Here is a 20,002-nt window from a genome sequence, read left to right as displayed (position 1 = left end):
ATTCTGAAAGAGCCTTGGTTGACATAGCAGCATCTGCCAAAGAGCATGCTAAAATAGCTCCACAGCTTCCAGCGATGCACTGCCTTTCTGGGTGCGATACTGTTGCGCAACTGTTTGGTGTTGGCAAATCAACTGCCATCAAGATGCTTCAGGCCAGTCAAACACTAGGATGCTTGGGTGAGTTTGATGCTCCAATGTCAACTATTATAGACGAAGCTACCAAATTTATCGCGAAGTGTTATGGGTGCACGACTACTGCAGACATGTCCGACACTAGGGTACAAGTATGGTCCCGGAAAATGGGGTGAAAGAACATGACAGCAGTGCCAAAACTAAAGACACTGCTGCCAACAAGCCAAGCATTTGTAGAAAATGTTTGACGTGCTCATTTCCAGACGGCAATTTGGAAGGCGGCCCTTCAATCAAAGCCTCCCATCATGAATCCAGAAGAATACGGATGGGCGCGAGAGGAAACTTCCAAGTCTCTTCTTCCTGTTCCAATACCCACAGACGTTGGACTTGCTCCACCACAAATTCTGGAGTTAATAAGGTGTGGTTGTACTTCAGGCACCCCATGTAGAACAGCGCAGTGTGGTTATTGTACCGCTCATTTACCATGCACTTTCTTCTGTGCATGTCATAGAGATTCAAATATTAATTGCCATAATGAACATACAAAACAGGTAGAACATGACATTGACAATGACGAGACCGACGAGGAGACTGCTGATGACGCCGACGATGACTGACCTCTGTTACGTACTTCGTGCTTCTAGTCCTTATAATGGTACCAGCTATTATCCAAAATGTTGGTTAGAAATAGAATCCACTCCTATCTTCATAGATTTCATGTTGATACAAACTGTCCTATCCCATATAGCCATAGTCCCATAAATATAGCCAAACACTGTGGTGGCCATCTTGGAATCCAAGATGGCCACCATCTCAGACACTTGTAACTGGTATTATTATATTCCTTGACCATGAAAACCTAGGTTTAGACACCATTATTTCCATCCTATCCCATATACATGTATAGCCATAGATATAGCCAAAAAACTGAATTTCAGTGATGGCCGACTTCATTTGCATATTATGCAAATTGCCCAAACCTGACAGGATGTTATTACTTGGATTCTTGTTCAGCACCCTTGAAAGATATAAAAACCACAAAAAAACTTTATAGGAATGCAAGTGCAAGGTTATCTGGAATTCTGCAGGACTATATACAACTGAACTTAAAAACAAACAAACAAAACTTTTTTTTAAATGGCAAATACACATCAAAGAAATAGTCACTTTCAAAATATTTTCTTTAATATTTTTTTATTTTTTCTCTTCTTTACATTTTGAAAGTTGTTTCCCTAATGTACTGTGAAGGAAAGTTACATTACAGTTAACTACAGACGAGTTTCTCAAGACATCATGTTGAGTCCCACAGCCTAGTTTAGTCTCACAGCCTAGTTTAGTCCCTCAGCCTAGTTTGATCCCACATTCATGCACATACTTCTCGTTCCAGCCAGTGCACCAAGACTGGTATATCAAAAGTCATGGTATGTACTACCCTGTCTGTGGGATGGTGCATATATAAGATCCCTTGCTGCTAATCGAAAAGAGTAGCCCATGAAGTGGTGACATCAGGTTTCCTCTCTCAATCTGTGTGGTCCTTAACCATATGTCTGATGCCATATAACCGTAAATAAAATGCGTTGAGTGTGTCGTTAAATAAAACATGTCTTTCTTTCTTTCATGCACATACCATCCAAAAACAGTGATTCCAGAAATGATATATTCTTCTTGAAGGTTAAGGACAGTCCACGCATGATGTAGAACAGGAATCACCCAGTACGTATGCGGATTATCTTAAAAGAAAACAAATCCTTTGAAATAATTATAGCACATCCATAACTGAATATCCAAAACATACATATATACGTATGAGGATCATCTTTAAAACAAAACATCTCCATGTAATCAGATATCCAAAAGATATTTTAATTTTTTTTTTTTTTTTTAAACAAATCATTTCCAAAATCTAAGGAACAAATGAAATTAATTGAAGAATGGATGAATGATTGAATGAATTAACAAACAAATATCAGGCAGCCCTGCATAAATATACATGTAACTATTGGATACGGTGTCACTGATTAAAAATATAATGTGTCAAATAATTAATCGCTGATAAATTAGTAATTTGGAATAATTTCATGATTTACATTATAGGATATCCTACACTATTATAATTATAGTAATTTAAGAAAAAAGCACCTTTAACGTTTGTGGTGTGTGTGTGTGTGTGTGTGTGTGTGTGTTTGTCTGTGTGTGTGTGCGTGCGCATGTGTGTGTGTGTGCATGCATGCATGTGTGCATGTGTTTGTGCGTGTGTGCGTATGTGTACATGTGTACGTGTGTCTGTGTGTGAAGCGCATCTAGAATGTGGGAGGGTATGCAATATAAGTCTATTGTTAAATGAAAAAGATTCACTACAAAATGTATGCACTTAATAGACTCAGTACAACTTACTGTCCAGTATACGGAGGTTTGTGTTTTTCTCAGTGCATGTACTGCAATATGTTGGAGTGTTTTCTGTCCAGCGACTTTTATTGGGTATTAGTGGAAACTCTGGCACACCTGAAAAATATTAACAACATAACCATGAATATTTACGGTATGTCATTTAAGTACAAATCAGTCAGTCATAAATGTAAGCCGTGCATCCACTCCTGCATGTGGCATGTTTTCATATATTTAAAAAAACCCACATGAACATATTTTTTAATAACATATAATACCTGTATCATGTATGTGATATTTTTAAATGCTGAAAGAAAGTCTAAGATCAAATTATTTATAATAAGTACTATTCAAATTTAAAACTTTACACAACAGAAAACTAATTTTGCCAGCTGCCAGTTTTTATTTTCATCACAATTTGTATTGTACCCATGAATTCTATACATGCATAGTCACATCAATGTTATCTTCTGCCTGTTAACCATGCATGGTCATGTCAGATGTTACCTATACACTTACGGAAATGACTTATAATTTTTTATTTATAAATGAAGTATAAGTCGTTAATACTTTTAAAGTAAAAGTGACTTATAAGTAAAAGATAAGGATTTTGTAAGTACATGTACATGTATGGTGTTGTAGTATTGATGGTGTATACAACTATACATGTAACTAATAAATAAAATAATCTAATAAATTAATTTATAGTATAAATAAGCAAACTATTGAAATAGGGGAACTACCTCTGGTGTGAGGTCATGTAAAGTTCAAAAGAAATATATATCCTAAGAAATAGTCTTGCTATATGCAGCGTCTACATACATGTATATGCTATTGTATATATGTTTATATTATCCATCTGATATGCACATGCATGTGTAATGAAATAATGGTGGACTAAAGGTAGGTGACTAAAGGTAGGTGGCTAAAGGAAAGGGTCCTCAACCATAACACTTATGGAGACAAAATGACCTTACCTCGGACTGGGATATTACTTTTCTTATCCATAGCACTGTGAATTGAAACAAAAGGACCAAGGCTTGGCACATAACTTTAACTGAACTCTAATAATGAGTTGAGTAGACGCGGGAGGTGCAGCATGTTGCCTGGGGCTGTGCGCTGATACACCCACCCTACTGCAGGCCTCATCAATCACACTGATTCCTCTCACTGGCCGACACATGCATGGACGTTAACATACCAGTATAGATAGGTGGCAGAATGGGTCAATGAATCAATTACACAGCAAACTGTGTGAATCGAGGAATCTATAAGTTTGCAGATGATTTTTTTTTTTTTCATACCCAGATGAACATAAAATAAATAAATGACAATACTTATAATTAAATGTGAAACATACTTGCTAATAATAACATTAAAACTTCATACTTTATTTTGAATTACTTTTGGTCCATAAAGAATAACACTCAATGAGACAACTTGCCAATATAAATGACATCATCAGATATGATGTTCCCTAACAACGTAATTTTTTCGTTCATCGAGAATTAAACAAACTCCGGTTGCTACGTCTGGACCAGTGGGATGATGTTATGTGGTAATGAATGTAACAGAAATTTAATTATTAATAAATGAACAAATCACTAATACTAGTATCTCTTCAGTGTTAATTAATTGTAATAAGTATTAATTCTCTCTGTCTGTCTGTCTGTCTGTCTGTCTGTTCGTCCGTCTGCCTCTCTTATCTCTGTATTCTATTTATCCATCCATCCATCTCTGTCTATCTAGTTTCTCTCTCTGTTATCTATCTATTTACATGTATCTATCTATCTATCTATTATCTATCTATCTATATATCTATCTTACTTTTTTCCTCTCTCCCATACCTATACCCTCATACTGTGCTCCCTTCAAATATCACATTATTCATGTGTCGTGACAAAATCTGCCTCTCTTATCTGTTATCCATCCATCCATCCATCCATCCATCCATCCATCCATCCATCCATCCATCCTTCCATCCATCCATCCATCCTTCCATCCATCCTTCCATCCATCCATCCTTCCATCCATCTATCTCTGTCTATCTCTCTCTCTCTCTCTCGCTCTCGCTCTCGCTCTTCTCTCCCACACCTATCCCCTCATACTGTGTTCCCTTCAAATACATGTATCACATTCATCATGTGTCGTGACAAAATCTGATTAATTTTTCTGCATGCATTAACAAGAGGTTATAAATGATGACTGTAAGAATGATTATGTTTAGTTTGCCTAAGTGTTGAAATGACCTGAGCCTCAATACACCTAAGTGTTTCTGTCGGTGTAATGTATCGACACCATCAATCAGCTTCTCACAAACCCTCAGGCCAAATCAGTTTCAACAAACCACAAAATACCATCAATAGGCTTAGCTCGTGCATATAATTATATTGTTTTAACTTCCTTGTTTCTCTCTAATTAAAAATAAATCAAGCACCTGCTTGCTGAAATTTGTACATGTGTATGTTACATGTAGGAAATAAAATATGGCCAGGTGTTATTTCTTTTATAAATCAGACCAAAAGAAATAATTATTTATATGTCCTGTTGAAAATATGGACTGATGGTAGGGTTGGGAATGGTATGTGAAAAATTAGATTCTCTATGATATATTTTAGAACTTTATGGAATTAAAATATAATAGAATCATATTAAGTAAAATAGCAGATGAAATAATCATATGTACATCTGTTTCATAACAATGATCTGCAGTTGTTGTTGTTTTTTTGGGTTTTGGGGGGTTTTTTAAATTTCTATTTCACCTGCTTGGTTTAAAAATGGATTTCTTTTCCCAATTAAGCCACCATTTTAAAATAGCTAACAGTGTTAAAAATAGATAGAGGTTCATGACACTCATAGTATAAACAGACTCAGCTAGTGATCTTAATTCTGTTGTTAAAATAATATGGTCATGTGAATTCATGCATCAATGATATGGAGCATGCGTGGGGTTTTAATTGGTGTTGGGTTCAAATCCCTATGCTAATTCCGTCAGCCACACTTAATTATAGCAGGGATGGGAGGTTTGCACCATCAGCAGATTATGAAAAAAAACACCCTTTTAATTTAGAAAATTCCTTTTTTGTTGACCCCGAGAGAGAAGTGTGTCCATAATGTATGCCCCGATTCTTTGTGCAGTGGCACCACTGGTATTTTCAGCTAGGTTCAATCCTGAATCCAGAGTGACTGCATGCAACACTCAGTGAGGTAGAGGTGTCACAATACACCGATGCATCATGATACTACTGCTGGCGATACAACACGTCTAGGTTCAGCCTGAATACAGAGTGACTGCATGCAACACTCAGTGAGGTAGAGGTGTCACAATACACTGATGCATCATGATACTACTGCTGGCGATACAACACATCTAGGATCAGCCCTGAATCCAGAGTGACTGCATGCAACACTCAGTGAGGTAGAGGTGTCACAATACACCGATGCATCATGATACTACTGCTGGCGATACAACACGTCTAGGTTCAGCCTGAATCCAGAGTGATTGCATGCAACACTCAGTGAGGTAGAGGTGTCACAATACACCGATGCATCATGATACTACTGCTGGCGATACAACACGTCTAGGATCAGCCCTGAATCCAGAGTGACTGCATGCAACACTCAGTGAGGTAGAGGTGTCACAATACACCGGAGGAATTAAGGAAAGGTTTTATTTAATGACACACTCAACACATTTTATTTATGATTATATGGCATCAGACATGTGGCTAAGGACCACATAGATATTGAGAGAGCAAACCCACTGTCGCCATTTTATGGGCTACTCTTTTTGATTAGCAGCAAGAGATCTTTTATATGCACCATCCCACAGACAGGGCAGTACATACCACAGCTTTTGATATACCAGTCGTGATGCACTGGCTGGAACGAAAAATAGCCAAATGGACCCACCGACAGGGATCGATCCCAGACCGACATGATACACCGATGCATCACGATACTACTGCTGGCGATACAACACACGATACCTTTGCTTGTGTATCGATTCATATCTTAATTTCTTATCGATCTACCAACACCAATATGTACTGAGATGTACTTATTGACAAGTTAAATCTGTCGAGGAAAGACAGGGCAGTGGACAGAGAACATGTTCTACTTATGTCAATGCGTCTGTGATGTGGTATTTCTATATTAAAACTGTGTTTAATCAGTACTTCACTTTTGTCATATTTATTTTCTTATTTTTAAATCACTTCACTGAAGCTTCAACACCATGAATGAGGCTTGGGTGTAGCCAGAGAGAAAAAAACACTGAGGCAAACCCAGACCTGTAAAATAAATATCTGTGTCATGGGAAAGATAAAATAAATCTGGGGGAATTCCAGATGAGGCAAGCGCCTCGTCTGCCTCGTGCTGGCTATGCCATTGTGAGGTATCGTGATATGAATCATATCGTGGCTTATGTATCGTGATATGTATCGTATTGTGAGGTGCATGTACATGTCTCATGACACCCCAGCCTACAGTGAGGTGTATGCATATTTATTGGCAAATAACTACAACTGAACCAAACCCTCCCTTCTTAAGTATTTCAACAAGCATTAAAAGAGAAATACAGTAGCCGATCCAGGGGTCTGGACACCCCCCCCCCCTTTTGAAAACCGATCATAACCTTTAAGGAGAAACGTTATTATGTTAACTGTTCTAAATGCTTAATATGGACCCACCCCCACCTTTCTAAAATCCTGCATCCGCGCTTGAGGTATATTAGTGAAAATATACATACATGTGTATGGCTTTAGAGAGGCATATTTAATTTACATGCAAATGCCCCAGTTAAAAACAAAATAAATGTATCACAGAATAAGTTTACCTTTGCAACAAACTTGTTTATCCAAAGTAAGCCCCTTATTTGTCACAAATCGAGGAATTCGTGGAGCGACGTTTTTATAAGCTGAAAAAGAACATGTCTGATTTTAACACTAATAACATTCTTAGTGTGTGGACAGTATACCAGTAATGCTAGCACTGAAAACTTTAAACTGTGAAGAATATTAAACAAACATAAAAATAAACATTATACATAAAACTTTTTTTAACAAAGTGATGATTATAAAAAATGTTACAAACTTATTAATAATGTCCAATAATACACCAAAAATATTCAAACAAAAATTATATAATAAACTGACATGTAGATATGAGTGTTAAGTACATATGTACATTATAAGTGAATGTGATTGTTAATTACAATGCAACTCCTTGTGATTGTTAATTACAATGCAACTCCTTGTGATTGTTAATTACAATGCAACTCCTTGTGATTGTTAAATATGTTGTGACTGACTGTAGCTGTTAAATAAACTGCAACTGATTTTGACTGTTAAATACATTTATCATTAATTCATTTCAACTTATTTTCGTGCCTATATCCAATTAAGATTCAAGCACATTGTACTGGGCACACATCTCAGCTATCTAGGCTGTCTGTTCAGGACAGTGGGTTAGTTGTTAGTTGGTTAGTGGTTAATCTGAAAGAAGAGGGTGTAGTGGCCTTACACCTACCCATTGAGCCCTTAATTAAGAACTCCCTCTGGGTTGGAACTGGTACCAGGCTGCGAACCCTGTACCTACCAGCCTGTAGTCTGATGGCTTAACCACTGAGCCACCGAGGCTGGTTTAAATACATTGCAACTGACTGTGATTGTTAAATACATTGAAATTGATTGTGACTGATAAATACATTGCAACTGATTGTGACTGATAAATGCATTGCAACTTATCGTGATTGTTAAATACATATTGCAACTGATTGTGTTTGTTAAATACATTGCAACTGATTGTGACTGATACATACATTGCAACTGATTGTGATTGTTAAAGACATTGCAACTGACTGTGACTGTTAAATACATTGCAACTGATTGTGACTGTTAAATACATTGCAACTGATTGTGTTTGTTAAATACATTGTAACTGATTGTGACTGATACATACATTGCAACTGATTGTGATTGTTAAATACATTGCAACTGACTGTGACTGTTAAATACATTGCAACTGATTGTGATTGTTAAATACATTGCAACTGATTGTGATTGTTAAATACATTGCAACTGATTGTGATTGTTAAATACATTGCAACTGATTGTGACTGATACATACATTGCAACTGATTGTGATTGTTAAATACATTGCAACTGACTGTGACTGTTAAATACATTGCAATTTATCGTGATTGTTAAATACATTGCAACTTATTGTGATTGTTAAATACATTGCAACTGATTGTCACCAGTAAATGCAACTGTGAAATACATTAATGCAAATAACTGTCACTGTTATCTGTATTGTGACAAATATGAAACACATTTTAATTGATATGAATTGCTTAAACACGATACTGAACATAGTGAAGTGATCTAAATGTATTTGCAGTACATTTTTAACTGTTATACTTTGATAAATTCACAACATGACAAACAATTTGTACAATATTACGAAATATAGCATATTTAGTTCAAAATACACTTAAGTTAACCCAGTTGTTTGTATCCTTTCTATGATCTTTTTCACATAACAACATATCCCATTTCCACAATGATGTCACTTCTGCATTTTATCAAGGATAAAATTCACTTTTTTCTTTTAGTAACAACACATGGCAGAATAAACTTTGTAATTACATTCTGTTACTATTTAAAAAGTACACACTACAAGACTGGATACGGTAACATACTTGTGTCTAAAACTGCGAGTCAATTCAGCATTGACAAAATTATACTATTTTATAGTGTCTTAACATACACATTGTTATTTCCACATTACAAATATTATAGAGTCATGTAACTGATGCCAAGGATGCAACCATTGGGAGGGAATCAGAAAAACTGCAGCAAATTGAATATGGACATACAGTAAGTAAACCAAAATATCAATTAACAAGAAGAATCTTCCCCACAGCACAAACATGGGAATAACTATTATTATCAGAATATTAACTAACATATTCTTAAATTCTTCTAAATGTACCTTTTATTCATTTTTAGAAACTGTCTCTGTGTAAAATGAATGTCATATAAAAATCTGATTTTTCATAAACTATCTGTATGTACAATGAATTGTCAGATTAATTTTTTTTTTTTTTAAACTGTCTGTATGTACAATGAAAGTCATATAAACAAATCTGATGTTTTTCTTTTAAAAACTGTCTGTACCACAGAGTCACAGACTGTATATGTACAATGAATGTCATGTAAAAATTCAGATTAAAAACAAAATTGTATGTGTGTACAGTGTCATGTAAACATTTGTTATTTTAAAGCTGTCTGTATGTACAATGAAATTAAAGTCATATAAAAATCTTATTTTAAAAAATCTGTATGTACAATATAAAATATCAGTTTTTAAAAGCTGTCTATATGTACAATGAATGTCATGAAAACTCAGATTTTTAAAAAGCTGTCTGTATGTACAATGAATGTCATATAAAAAATCAGATTTCTTAAACCTGAAACACGTCATACCTTCAAACAGTTTGAAAAACTCAACACTCACAGCCGCCAGTTGATCCTTTGCCAGTGACTCAGGTGTCTGTGATCAAACAAAGCATGCAACAACAGTGAACACCACAAAACATGCAAATAAACACATGGCCAGCAAACGACAGTGCACGTACTATCAATTAAAAACCAAACGTATATTAATTAGATGGTTTATTACCACGTACATTAAAATGATAACACAAACAGGCAGCAGGACAAATGAAACATTCTCACATTTGAGGAGTACTAAATAACTCAAACACTAAAATACTGAACAACAACAAACAATATTAAACAGTGTTTGCATATCAAAAGTAAGTGAATGAATGAAAAAATTAAATCAATTGCTAAAAATCTAAATCCGTGAAAGCTGACTATTTCCAAACATCCATCTCTCTATCACGATCATGGGCTGACAGAACAGTATAAATGGAAGCAAAAACATTCATTGAATATACAGTGGAACCCCTCTAAACTGGACACCCTTGGAACCAAAACAAATGCCCGCTTTTAAGAGGGATCCAGTTTAGATAGGTTAAGTTTAGCCCAAGTACTCTGACTGTAAAGAGAGCTAGACGGACATTTGGACATAAATATGCTCTCATTAGAGCGTGTTTATGTCCAAATGTCCGTCTAGCTCTCTTACAGTCAGAGTACTCGGGCTAGGTTAAGTTCTGTTCTGGTTTTTGGAAAAGGGACTAGGAAAAATGTACGGTTTTGAGGGAATTTCGGTTTATTGAGGGTCCGGTTATGAGAGATTTCACTGTACATGTATACAAATAAAAAAGATTTAACAGTAAACAGCATCTTATTTTTAGAATGTTCAGAAAGTTAACAAAATATTAACTGACTATTAAAGTGACAGACCCTAGATTTTTAAAGAAATAGTAACCTACAATAAATATTTATGAGATTAATATCAATAACACTAAAAAAATTATCTTCAGAATGGACAAAATATTTTCCATTATTCAAAAATAATCTAAGAAATGTTTGGCTTATAATTAACAAAAACTAAAACAATAATTCAAAACTCATAAGAAATATGAGAAAAATGTAAAGATTTAATAAACATTTTAAAAATTAAGCCATGATCCGATTAAATAAAATTCTAAATATATAGAATCCTTTAAAAAATGTAAAATAACCACCAATATAATATGCCTAAAAACTTCCACAATTAGTTAACACATTCACTATGACAAAAACTCAAAACCTTTTTTTTTTTTTTTTCCACTAATAATGAAAATACAAAACACCATTAACATCATGCAAATAAATTAAAAAGATTTGTTTCTGATATTTCTAAAACACCAATAACACCATGCACTTCCAGATAAATCACTCTTTGGCTCCTACGGGTACTTACAGAATTCACATTTCTTCAACAGTACTGTGGTGTAAAATACTGGTGTATAATGAGATAATAAGTATTTATAATGAGATATGTATTTATCAAAATCTAACAAAGCAACAGAATAATGTGTGAAACTACTCTAACACCTAAATATACAATGTGCATGTACCAAAGAAAGACATGTTTTATTTAACGACGCACTCAACACATTTTATTTTGGGTTATATGGCGCAAGACATATGGTTAAGGACCACACAGATATTGAGAGAGGAAACCTGCCGTCGCCACTTCATGGGCTACTCTTTCCGATTAACAGCAAGGGATATTTTATATGCACCATCCCACAGACAGGGTAGTACATACCATGTCCTTCGACATACCAGTCGTGGTGCACTGGCTGGAACGAGAAATAGTCCAATGGGCCCACCGACGGGGATCGATCCCACACTGACTGTGCATTGAGAGAACGCTGTACCACTGGGCTACGTCCTGCCCCTTGCATGTACCAACGCTAACAAAATATACAGTTTGTTTTGTTTAACGACACCACTAGAGCACACTGATTTATTAATCATTAATCATATATCAAACATATGGTTATTTTGACACAGTCATAAGAGAGGAAACCCGCAACATTTTTCCATTAGTAGCCAGGGATCTTTTATAGTATCTTTTATATGCACTATCCCACAGACAGGGATAGCACACATACCACACCCTGGCTGGAACGGGAAATAACCCAATGGGCTAACAAAACATTATTCCACCCTTGCTAAGTGGCATGGATCCCTGCCTCGGTTTAGAACATTAAATTCCATGTCTGAGTAAAAATTAATTACTCTGAGATTATCACAAGAGTGACACTCACATTAGTTAGATGTCCAAGTGAACTGGAATAGTTTCACAAGCAGTATTGTGGGAATCGGGGTATGGGGTGGAGCAGAAGTGAGACAAAACAGAGTAGAGAGAGATAAAGAGAGAAAGGATGGTGGACATCAATAGGTAGAGAAACTCTAAGGTCTGAAATGTGCTGGTATACAGAGTGCCAGATGTCTCTCTGTCTACTCTCACTTCCAAGGATCCGGTCATTGTGTCAGTTTTCCCAGAAATCCAGATTGCACATCAAATACCAGTTTGTACAATCCACAGAAAAAAAGTCTCAACTGAACAGGTGTATTGTGTCTTTATCAAGTAGGTCTACATGGTCACAGTAAGATCAATGTAAACTGTATTTACACCAAGTTGGTGTTACGGGTGACGTATGGGATATTGAGATAAATATCACAACTTTATAAAGTATAGTAAATGGCCATACCATAACTGCAATAAAACTAACAAAAACAAGCCTTTAACAGTGTATAAATAACAAGACTCGCAGGCGTAGGAAGGTGCCAAAAACTGGGGAGGAGGGCACACACACATATATATAAATACATGCCCCACCCCCCGACTTCCTACGCCAGTGCTTGAAGTGTGTGCGACAGTGTACAACAGTGTTTAATGATGTATGACAACATGTACCTCATTCTTGTTGTTTTTCATGTCCGAAGATGCACCAAATGCCAGCAGGACTTCAGCAACTTTATACCTGAAACACACAACTACATGATTATAGTCTGTCCCATCCTCCTAAAAATATGTTGGTTTTTTTGTAAATAATTTCAGTTTCATTTGACGTAAGAAGAAAAGAAAAAGCTTTTAGGAATAACAAACAAAAATACAATTTTTGTGTCCAAGTTAGGAAACAACTGGCTCAGAAATAAATAACTTGTAGTAAATTCCATAGCATGAAAAAAGCGTTCCCTGTGTGACAGACTATAGAAGGTCTCTTTCCAAACCGGGACATGATGTAGCATAGTGGTAAAGCATTCACTTGATGCATCGTCGGTTTGGGTTCGATCCCCATTCAGCTATTTCTCGTTTCAGCCAGTGCACCACAACTGGTATATCAAAGGCTGTGGTATGTACTATCTTGCCTTTGGGAGTTAGCGTATAAAAGATCCCTCGCTGCATTAGAAAAAATGTAGCGAGTTTCCTTTGATTACTATGTGTCAGAATTACCAAATGTTTGACATCCAATAGCCGATGATTAATAAATCAATGTGCTCTAGTGGTGTCGTTAAACAAAACAAACTTTTTAACTTTTCAAACATAGTATTGTGTAGTTTAATTTTACTGAGTAACTAAATTTGTCAAAAGAAATTTTCTGAAAGAAATGTAAAAGAATATTTGTTTAATTACACTTCAGCACATTTAAAACTACGCTGTCTGACCTATCTCATGGTCCATTCCTTGATGTGGTGAGGTAGCTTGCATGTCTCAATGACTCGGAGAGCTATACCAGCTGAAGCATCAGCTCCTGGTAGGGTCACCCAAGCTGGACTGGTCAAAGGGTAGACTAGACTAATATGGACCGAACACACAGAGGATGTGAGTCAAGAAAGACAACTCTCCTAGGAGAAGGAAAACTCCAAACTCAAACCATGTCCACTGAAGTCAGAGTACAGAAGCTATGCATCAGCATTAGCGTGGAAACCGACAGGAAATGTCTGTACATGCACCAAGCTCTATGATCATGATCATCATGATGTCTAACAAATGGTTAGGCCTATTGTTTGGTCAATAGAAAGAAAGTTAAAAGTGAAAAGTTTATTTTGATTAATAACACCACATAAAGCACATTCATATTTAATATCTGGCTCTTGGATGTCTAACATTGGATATCTCTGACATGAGGTCTTAAAAGGAAATCTGCTAAATTTTCCCATTATCATCAAGGGATCTTTTATATACAGTTTCCCACAGACCAACTGAGCTAGATCCTGCCTCGTCAAGGGAAAGAGGAAACCTGCTGCTGCCACCACATAGGCTACTCCTACAGATAAAACAGCAAAACATCTTTTATATTCACTTTCCCAAAGGCAGGATAGTACATACCATGGTGTTTGATGTACCAGTTGTGGTGCACTGGCTGGGGTAGGAAAAACCTGAGTCTGTCAAGCCGGGCTTCTAGAATTTTCATAAAATCCACTAGCCATGGGATCAGTGATTTAAAAAATTTACTAGCCACAATTAAAAATTCACTAGCCCTACTTTACTTAAAGTTAATACAATTTTACTAAATACTAGTAATAATCAAATATGTTAACAAAAGAGGGAGATAAGAGTTTAAAACACTAACATTGAGGGTTTGGGTGTGGGCAGGATATTTGTATTTACAAAACAGACTTAACTGCAACATTTAACCCAAAATATCCACCAGCCGTCAGGCATGGCTATAGTAGTTATTTACTAGCCCAACATTGAATATCACTAGCCATGGGAGAGGGGCTACCATAATCTAGAAGCTCTGTTGTCACGGGTGATCAACCCTGTTACCAAACACAACTCAGGGAAGTACTCGATCTGCAGTTGAGCAACATCCCATCCCAAAACGTTTTTCACAATACAATAATTATTACGTTAATCCTACAACACATACTTACCAACTGATACAATTAACAGCTACTAAACTGACCGAACATTTACCTATTAAAGCGAACTGCTTCGTGGAGTGGTGCAGTTTGTTTTTCAGCATAAACACAGTTCGGATCAATCCCATAATCCAGGAGGAGTTCAGCAACTTCGTGGTTTCCTCGTATAGCTGCCTCCGTCAAGGAATGCGTGTTTGAGCGCAGAGACGGATTGTAATCCAACAATACTGACAAAGCCTCTGTTAGGAAGAAAAAGTTAAAGTTAAAGTCTGTTCTGTTTAACGACACCACTAGCGAACACTGATTTATTAATCATCGGCTATTGGATGTCAAATATTTGGTTATTTTAACATATTTATTGTCTTAGAGAAGAAACCTAAAAAAAAATCCTTTAGTAGCAAGGATATTTTATATGCACCATCCCACACAGGATAACACATACCACGGCCTTTGATATACCAGTCATGGTACACTGGTTGGAACAAGAAATAGCCCAATAGGCCCAGTAATGGGGATCGATCCTAAACTGACTGCGCATCAGGAGGATGCTTTACCACTAGGCTACGACCCAGCCCCTATTACGAATGAAAACAAAACAAAGTAATTTTCATGTTTAGAAGTCATACAAAATATGTGAACATAGCAATCAGGAAGACAATAAGTTGATATTTTTAACTGTACCAATACAAAACATTTATTATTGACCTACATGAAAATCTAATGATCAAGGTCAGCATATCAAACATTACAACAAAATACCATGAACGACATTATCCTTTTAAAAACGGTGGTAAAAAATCACAGAGAATTAACAATGCCACCTCTTTATGTTTTAATGTACTGTAGGCAAAATCAACTCAAATTTATAATAAAAATAATTATAATTCCATCTTAAAATTTCCAAGTTCTGCAACATATTCAATATATATACATGTATATATATATATATATATATATATATATATATATATATATCGTTAAAAAGTATATGTTTATCTCTACATGACAGGCTTGTTTCGTGAGAGAGTTGAATTGCTCTCACTCATCAGATGTAGATTTAATTACACCGTCAACGGAAAGCTGATGACGTAATGGACTCTGTGACGTCGAGGTTATGTCACTATGCAGGTCTATAGGTGATGTGTGGTGTGGTATGCGCACAGAAGGTATTTGCGTCTGTGTCGACATGCTGATATGAGTTCATTCTAGTTTAGTGTGCTGGTTTCAGGTTTATACATTATGAACAGTTTTTTCTTCAGGCAGAGGTTATATCTTTTGCTCGCTGGAGAGTATGATTTTGCTTTGGATAAAATTTTCCACTTAATGGTGTATGGGGTGAATCTATCCTTCAGTGTCCAAATGTACTGACTTAGCGCTGTTGCGTTCTTCTGTGTTGCGTTTTGAAAACTGCTCGTGTGCGCGGTATATCTCGTCTTAAATGTGTTCTCGGTCAAACCAATGTATGTTTTTTGCTTGTTGTCATTGAGTGTATTAACGGTAGCTTGATATATTACTCCTTTCTGCAAGCATATACTGTATATATATATATATATATATTTATCATATAATATCTTACATTTTCAGTGCAATCAAAGTATGTGATATTTTTCAGATCACATACTTTAAGAATTTGATAACTTTGCAAATTAGATGTAAATTAGTCTAGGTCTCGGCACTAGGTTTATTGACATTTAAGCAAACATACTTGGGTGACACTCCATGATTGACGTATGCATTCATAGTCATCAAATTAAAACATTTCAATGGCAATTTGGCATTGAAAGCTGTCCAGTGTTCAGAAAACCAAAAACGTTAGGCATAACTTTATTTTGATGTAAGGACATCCAAAATGACATCATTCGAGTTTGACGTCATTTCCATTCAAAAATACACCGCGCCACATATTCTTACGTCATTTGAGTATCTAGTAATGGCGGACTGGAATTAAAGTTACGTGTACAGTTTACAAAAATATGTTGTATTAAGCTTGAGCTTATATGATAAAGAGATTATTACCCTTGTGTATTTCGGTATCGTCAATATCATATATTAGGAATAAAAATAATGTATTATGCTCGCCAGAGGCTCGCATAATACAATTTTTATTCCTAATATATGATATTGACGATACCGAAAAACACTCTGGTAATAACAGATATATATATATATATATATATATATATATATATATATATATATATATATATATATATATACACATACATACATACATACATACATACACACACACACACACACACACACATATATTTTATATATATATATATATATATATATATATATATATATATATATTTATATATATATACACATGTATATATACATAATTATATGTTTGATCAGAAATACAAATTTGTACAGACATTGTACATGTATTTTAAAGGGACATACCCTAGTTTTTAAACACTAAGGCATATTTTTGACTATTGTTTAGATTATCCATTTCTGTACATTCAAAGTGTTTTTGGTCATCCTGGTGTTTTTAATATCACAAAATGCATTTCTCATATTTTTAAAAATGCACGTGCGTCTCAGAAGTAACAGCTATGGAGTCGAGTTTTAGTCTATTCAAAGAGGGTATTTCACCATGTCAAAGTCAGACTAATGTTTCACTCAGTTGTAATTTTATCCAAATGTGTTATAGGTTTGTAGATTACCGGTAACTCAACTTAACGAGGTAGTGTTAATTTTCACGGGTTGAAACTAAGGTGTGTCCCTTTAATAGGTTAAATAATACAAGTACCACGTATTAAGTGATACTACAGGTACAGTTTTAAAACACTTTCGTTCTGCAATGCACATGTTTATTAATAACCCAGTAACTAAGTTGTTTTATGTAATTTACTTAAATTAATAGAATATTATGAGTGACATTATTTTGAAAAGCTTTTATTTCATACAGCCCTTAACATTAAATTATAACAATTCAAATTTTATTGACTGCAGAAACTGTAAAATACAATACCGTGTACACATGGAGTGACTTACTTTTTCTGTTGTATATGGCCAACATATCCATGGGACTCTGCCCTGCTCGATTAACACACTCTGTGTCAGCCCCAGCCTACAATGTAACGTACACAGCTTCAACTTGACCTTAAGTAGTATTAACATATTAAATAACATGCAATTTAATAACACAAACCTCATGACCTTAAAGTCTTCAAGAATCAACCATTTTTACTGTACCTTGAAAAATATACATACATGTATGCCTACATGTACTCAAAACACTTTTGAGGCATTAATTTTCACCATTTTCATGGCATTTTGTTGTTTCATTAAAGGGATGCTCGAGCAAGGCTTTTTGGACTGGTATACATATTCAATGATATATAATGCATGTGATTACTTAATATCAACAAGTATAATCTTATAGTTAATTAATAAAACGGTTAAATGTGACGGCGATTATATATAACGTGCGCAACCATTTTGTACCATCCCAGTGAATACGCCCTCAGGCGGTTACGTAATACTTAACATCAGGAATGAGTGTTAGAACTAGAGAAACAAATGCGGGATGATAAAATAGGTATGCATTGCAATGTTCTGTAACAATATCCATGCTAGTAAGCCAGCAATAAGCAGGGCATAAATCTGAATTTTTCAGACAACAAATATGTCGTTAATGTGGTTTTAGTGTTTACACGAACAATTTTCTTCAGTAGTTAGATACAAATTAAAAGGTTAATGGGCAACAATAATCAAACGACAATCTAAGATGAGTGATTTTCGTTGCTTTTCTCCATCAAATGTCCTATTATAAATACAAAAATATACTTTTTGTGTGCTAACACTAACTTGAAAGCTGCCAGGCAAAAATAAAAATTAGGTTTGTTTGTCTTAACCCAATCGACCCACAAAAATCGACCGGTGTCAAAATAATTTCTGACCTCTTTTGGGGGAAGAATGTTGGTTTTAAAAAAAATATTTAACCAATTTCAGCATTCTGAGAGTACTGCTAAAGCAATACATGTCCTTCCAGACCATACAAGTTTTTGTATCTCCTAAATTCAAGGGCTATAATGCTGTGAAAAATAGGTAAACCATCATACAAGTTAAACTTGATAAAGCTATATACAAAATTCCATTGCAAAAAGAAAAAGTCAGAAAAACTCATTTTTATATCTCCCAAGTTCAAGGGCCATAACTCTGTCAAAAATGGGTAAATCGCCATAAACGTCAAACTTTATCTGTAACGGTACATGATAAAACTATAAACAAAATGTCAGCTCACTATCTCAAGGCATTGTGAAAAAACACATCTGGAAACTATATGTGGGACAGACAGACAGACAGACAGACCTGTTTCTATTAATACAAAATGTAATGAAAAGTACACACAAGTTTCAGTGGAAACATAATTTTATGGTGTTAAAATGTTACATCAATCACAAAAAAATACCATGAAATGCCCCACAGACAGATCGAGTTTCATAAGAAAACATATTATTAACTTTTGTCAAGATGTTTCATAATTAAGTCATATTATATTGTTATTGAAATCAAGAAGTTTCATAAGAAGACTTATAAATAAAGAAGTTTCGTAAGATGACTTATATTGTTAACTTACATCAAGAAGTTTTATAAGATGACTTACATTGTTAACTTACATCAAGAAGTTTTATAAGATGACTTACATTGTTAACTTACATCAAGAAGTTTTATAAGATGACTTATATTGTTAACTTACATCAAGAAGTTTTATATGATGACTTACATTGTTAACTTACATCAAGATGTTTCATAAAAGACTTGTATTGTTAACTAAAATCAATCAGTTTCATAAGAAGACTTGTATTGTTAACTAATATCAAGAAGTTTCATAAGAAGACTTATATTGTTAAATTACATCAAGACGTTTCATAAGAAGACTTGTATTGTTAACTTACATCAAAAACTTTTATAAGAAGACATATGATTAACTTACATCAACAAGTTTCATAAGAAGACTTGTATTGTTAACTTACATCAACAAGTTTTATAAGACTTGTATTGTTAACTTACATCAAGAAGTTTCATAAGAAGACTTGTATTGTTAACTTACATCAAGAAGTTTCATAAGAAGACATATGATTAACTTACATCAAGAAGTTTCATAAGAAGACTTGTATTGTTAACTT

The 20,002-nt window shown here is 34.9% G+C and overlaps 1 protein-coding gene across 3 annotated transcripts in view; it reads right to left on the bottom strand.

Moving 5' to 3' along the window:
* The window catches only part of LOC121368321, a 57,446-nt gene that overhangs the window by 20,011 nt on the left and 17,433 nt on the right, over positions 1-20,002 (bottom strand). For all 3 annotated transcript variants that reach the window (XR_005957503.1, XM_041493002.1, XM_041493003.1), the window contains exons 6-12: positions 17,865-17,940; positions 14,911-15,094; positions 12,904-12,970; positions 10,008-10,074; positions 7,355-7,435; positions 2,527-2,634; positions 1,760-1,862 (exon numbers count right to left, since the gene is read on the bottom strand). Coding sequence is in view for 2 of the 3 variants with exons in the window: in XM_041493002.1 (XP_041348936.1) it covers positions 1,760-1,862; positions 2,527-2,634; positions 7,355-7,435; positions 10,008-10,074; positions 12,904-12,970; positions 14,911-15,094; positions 17,865-17,940 (686 nt within the window). In the remaining variant the exon portion in view is untranslated. The remainder of the gene's footprint in view (positions 1-1,759; positions 1,863-2,526; positions 2,635-7,354; positions 7,436-10,007; positions 10,075-12,903; positions 12,971-14,910; positions 15,095-17,864; positions 17,941-20,002) is intronic.

The sequence above is a fragment of the Gigantopelta aegis genome, chromosome 3 (assembly GCF_016097555.1).
Source record: "Gigantopelta aegis isolate Gae_Host chromosome 3, Gae_host_genome, whole genome shotgun sequence".
In the NCBI taxonomy this organism is placed as follows: Eukaryota; Metazoa; Mollusca; class Gastropoda; order Neomphalida; family Peltospiridae; genus Gigantopelta; species Gigantopelta aegis.
Note: the sequence above shows the minus strand (reverse complement) of the source record. Positions and strands in the feature narration are given on the sequence as shown.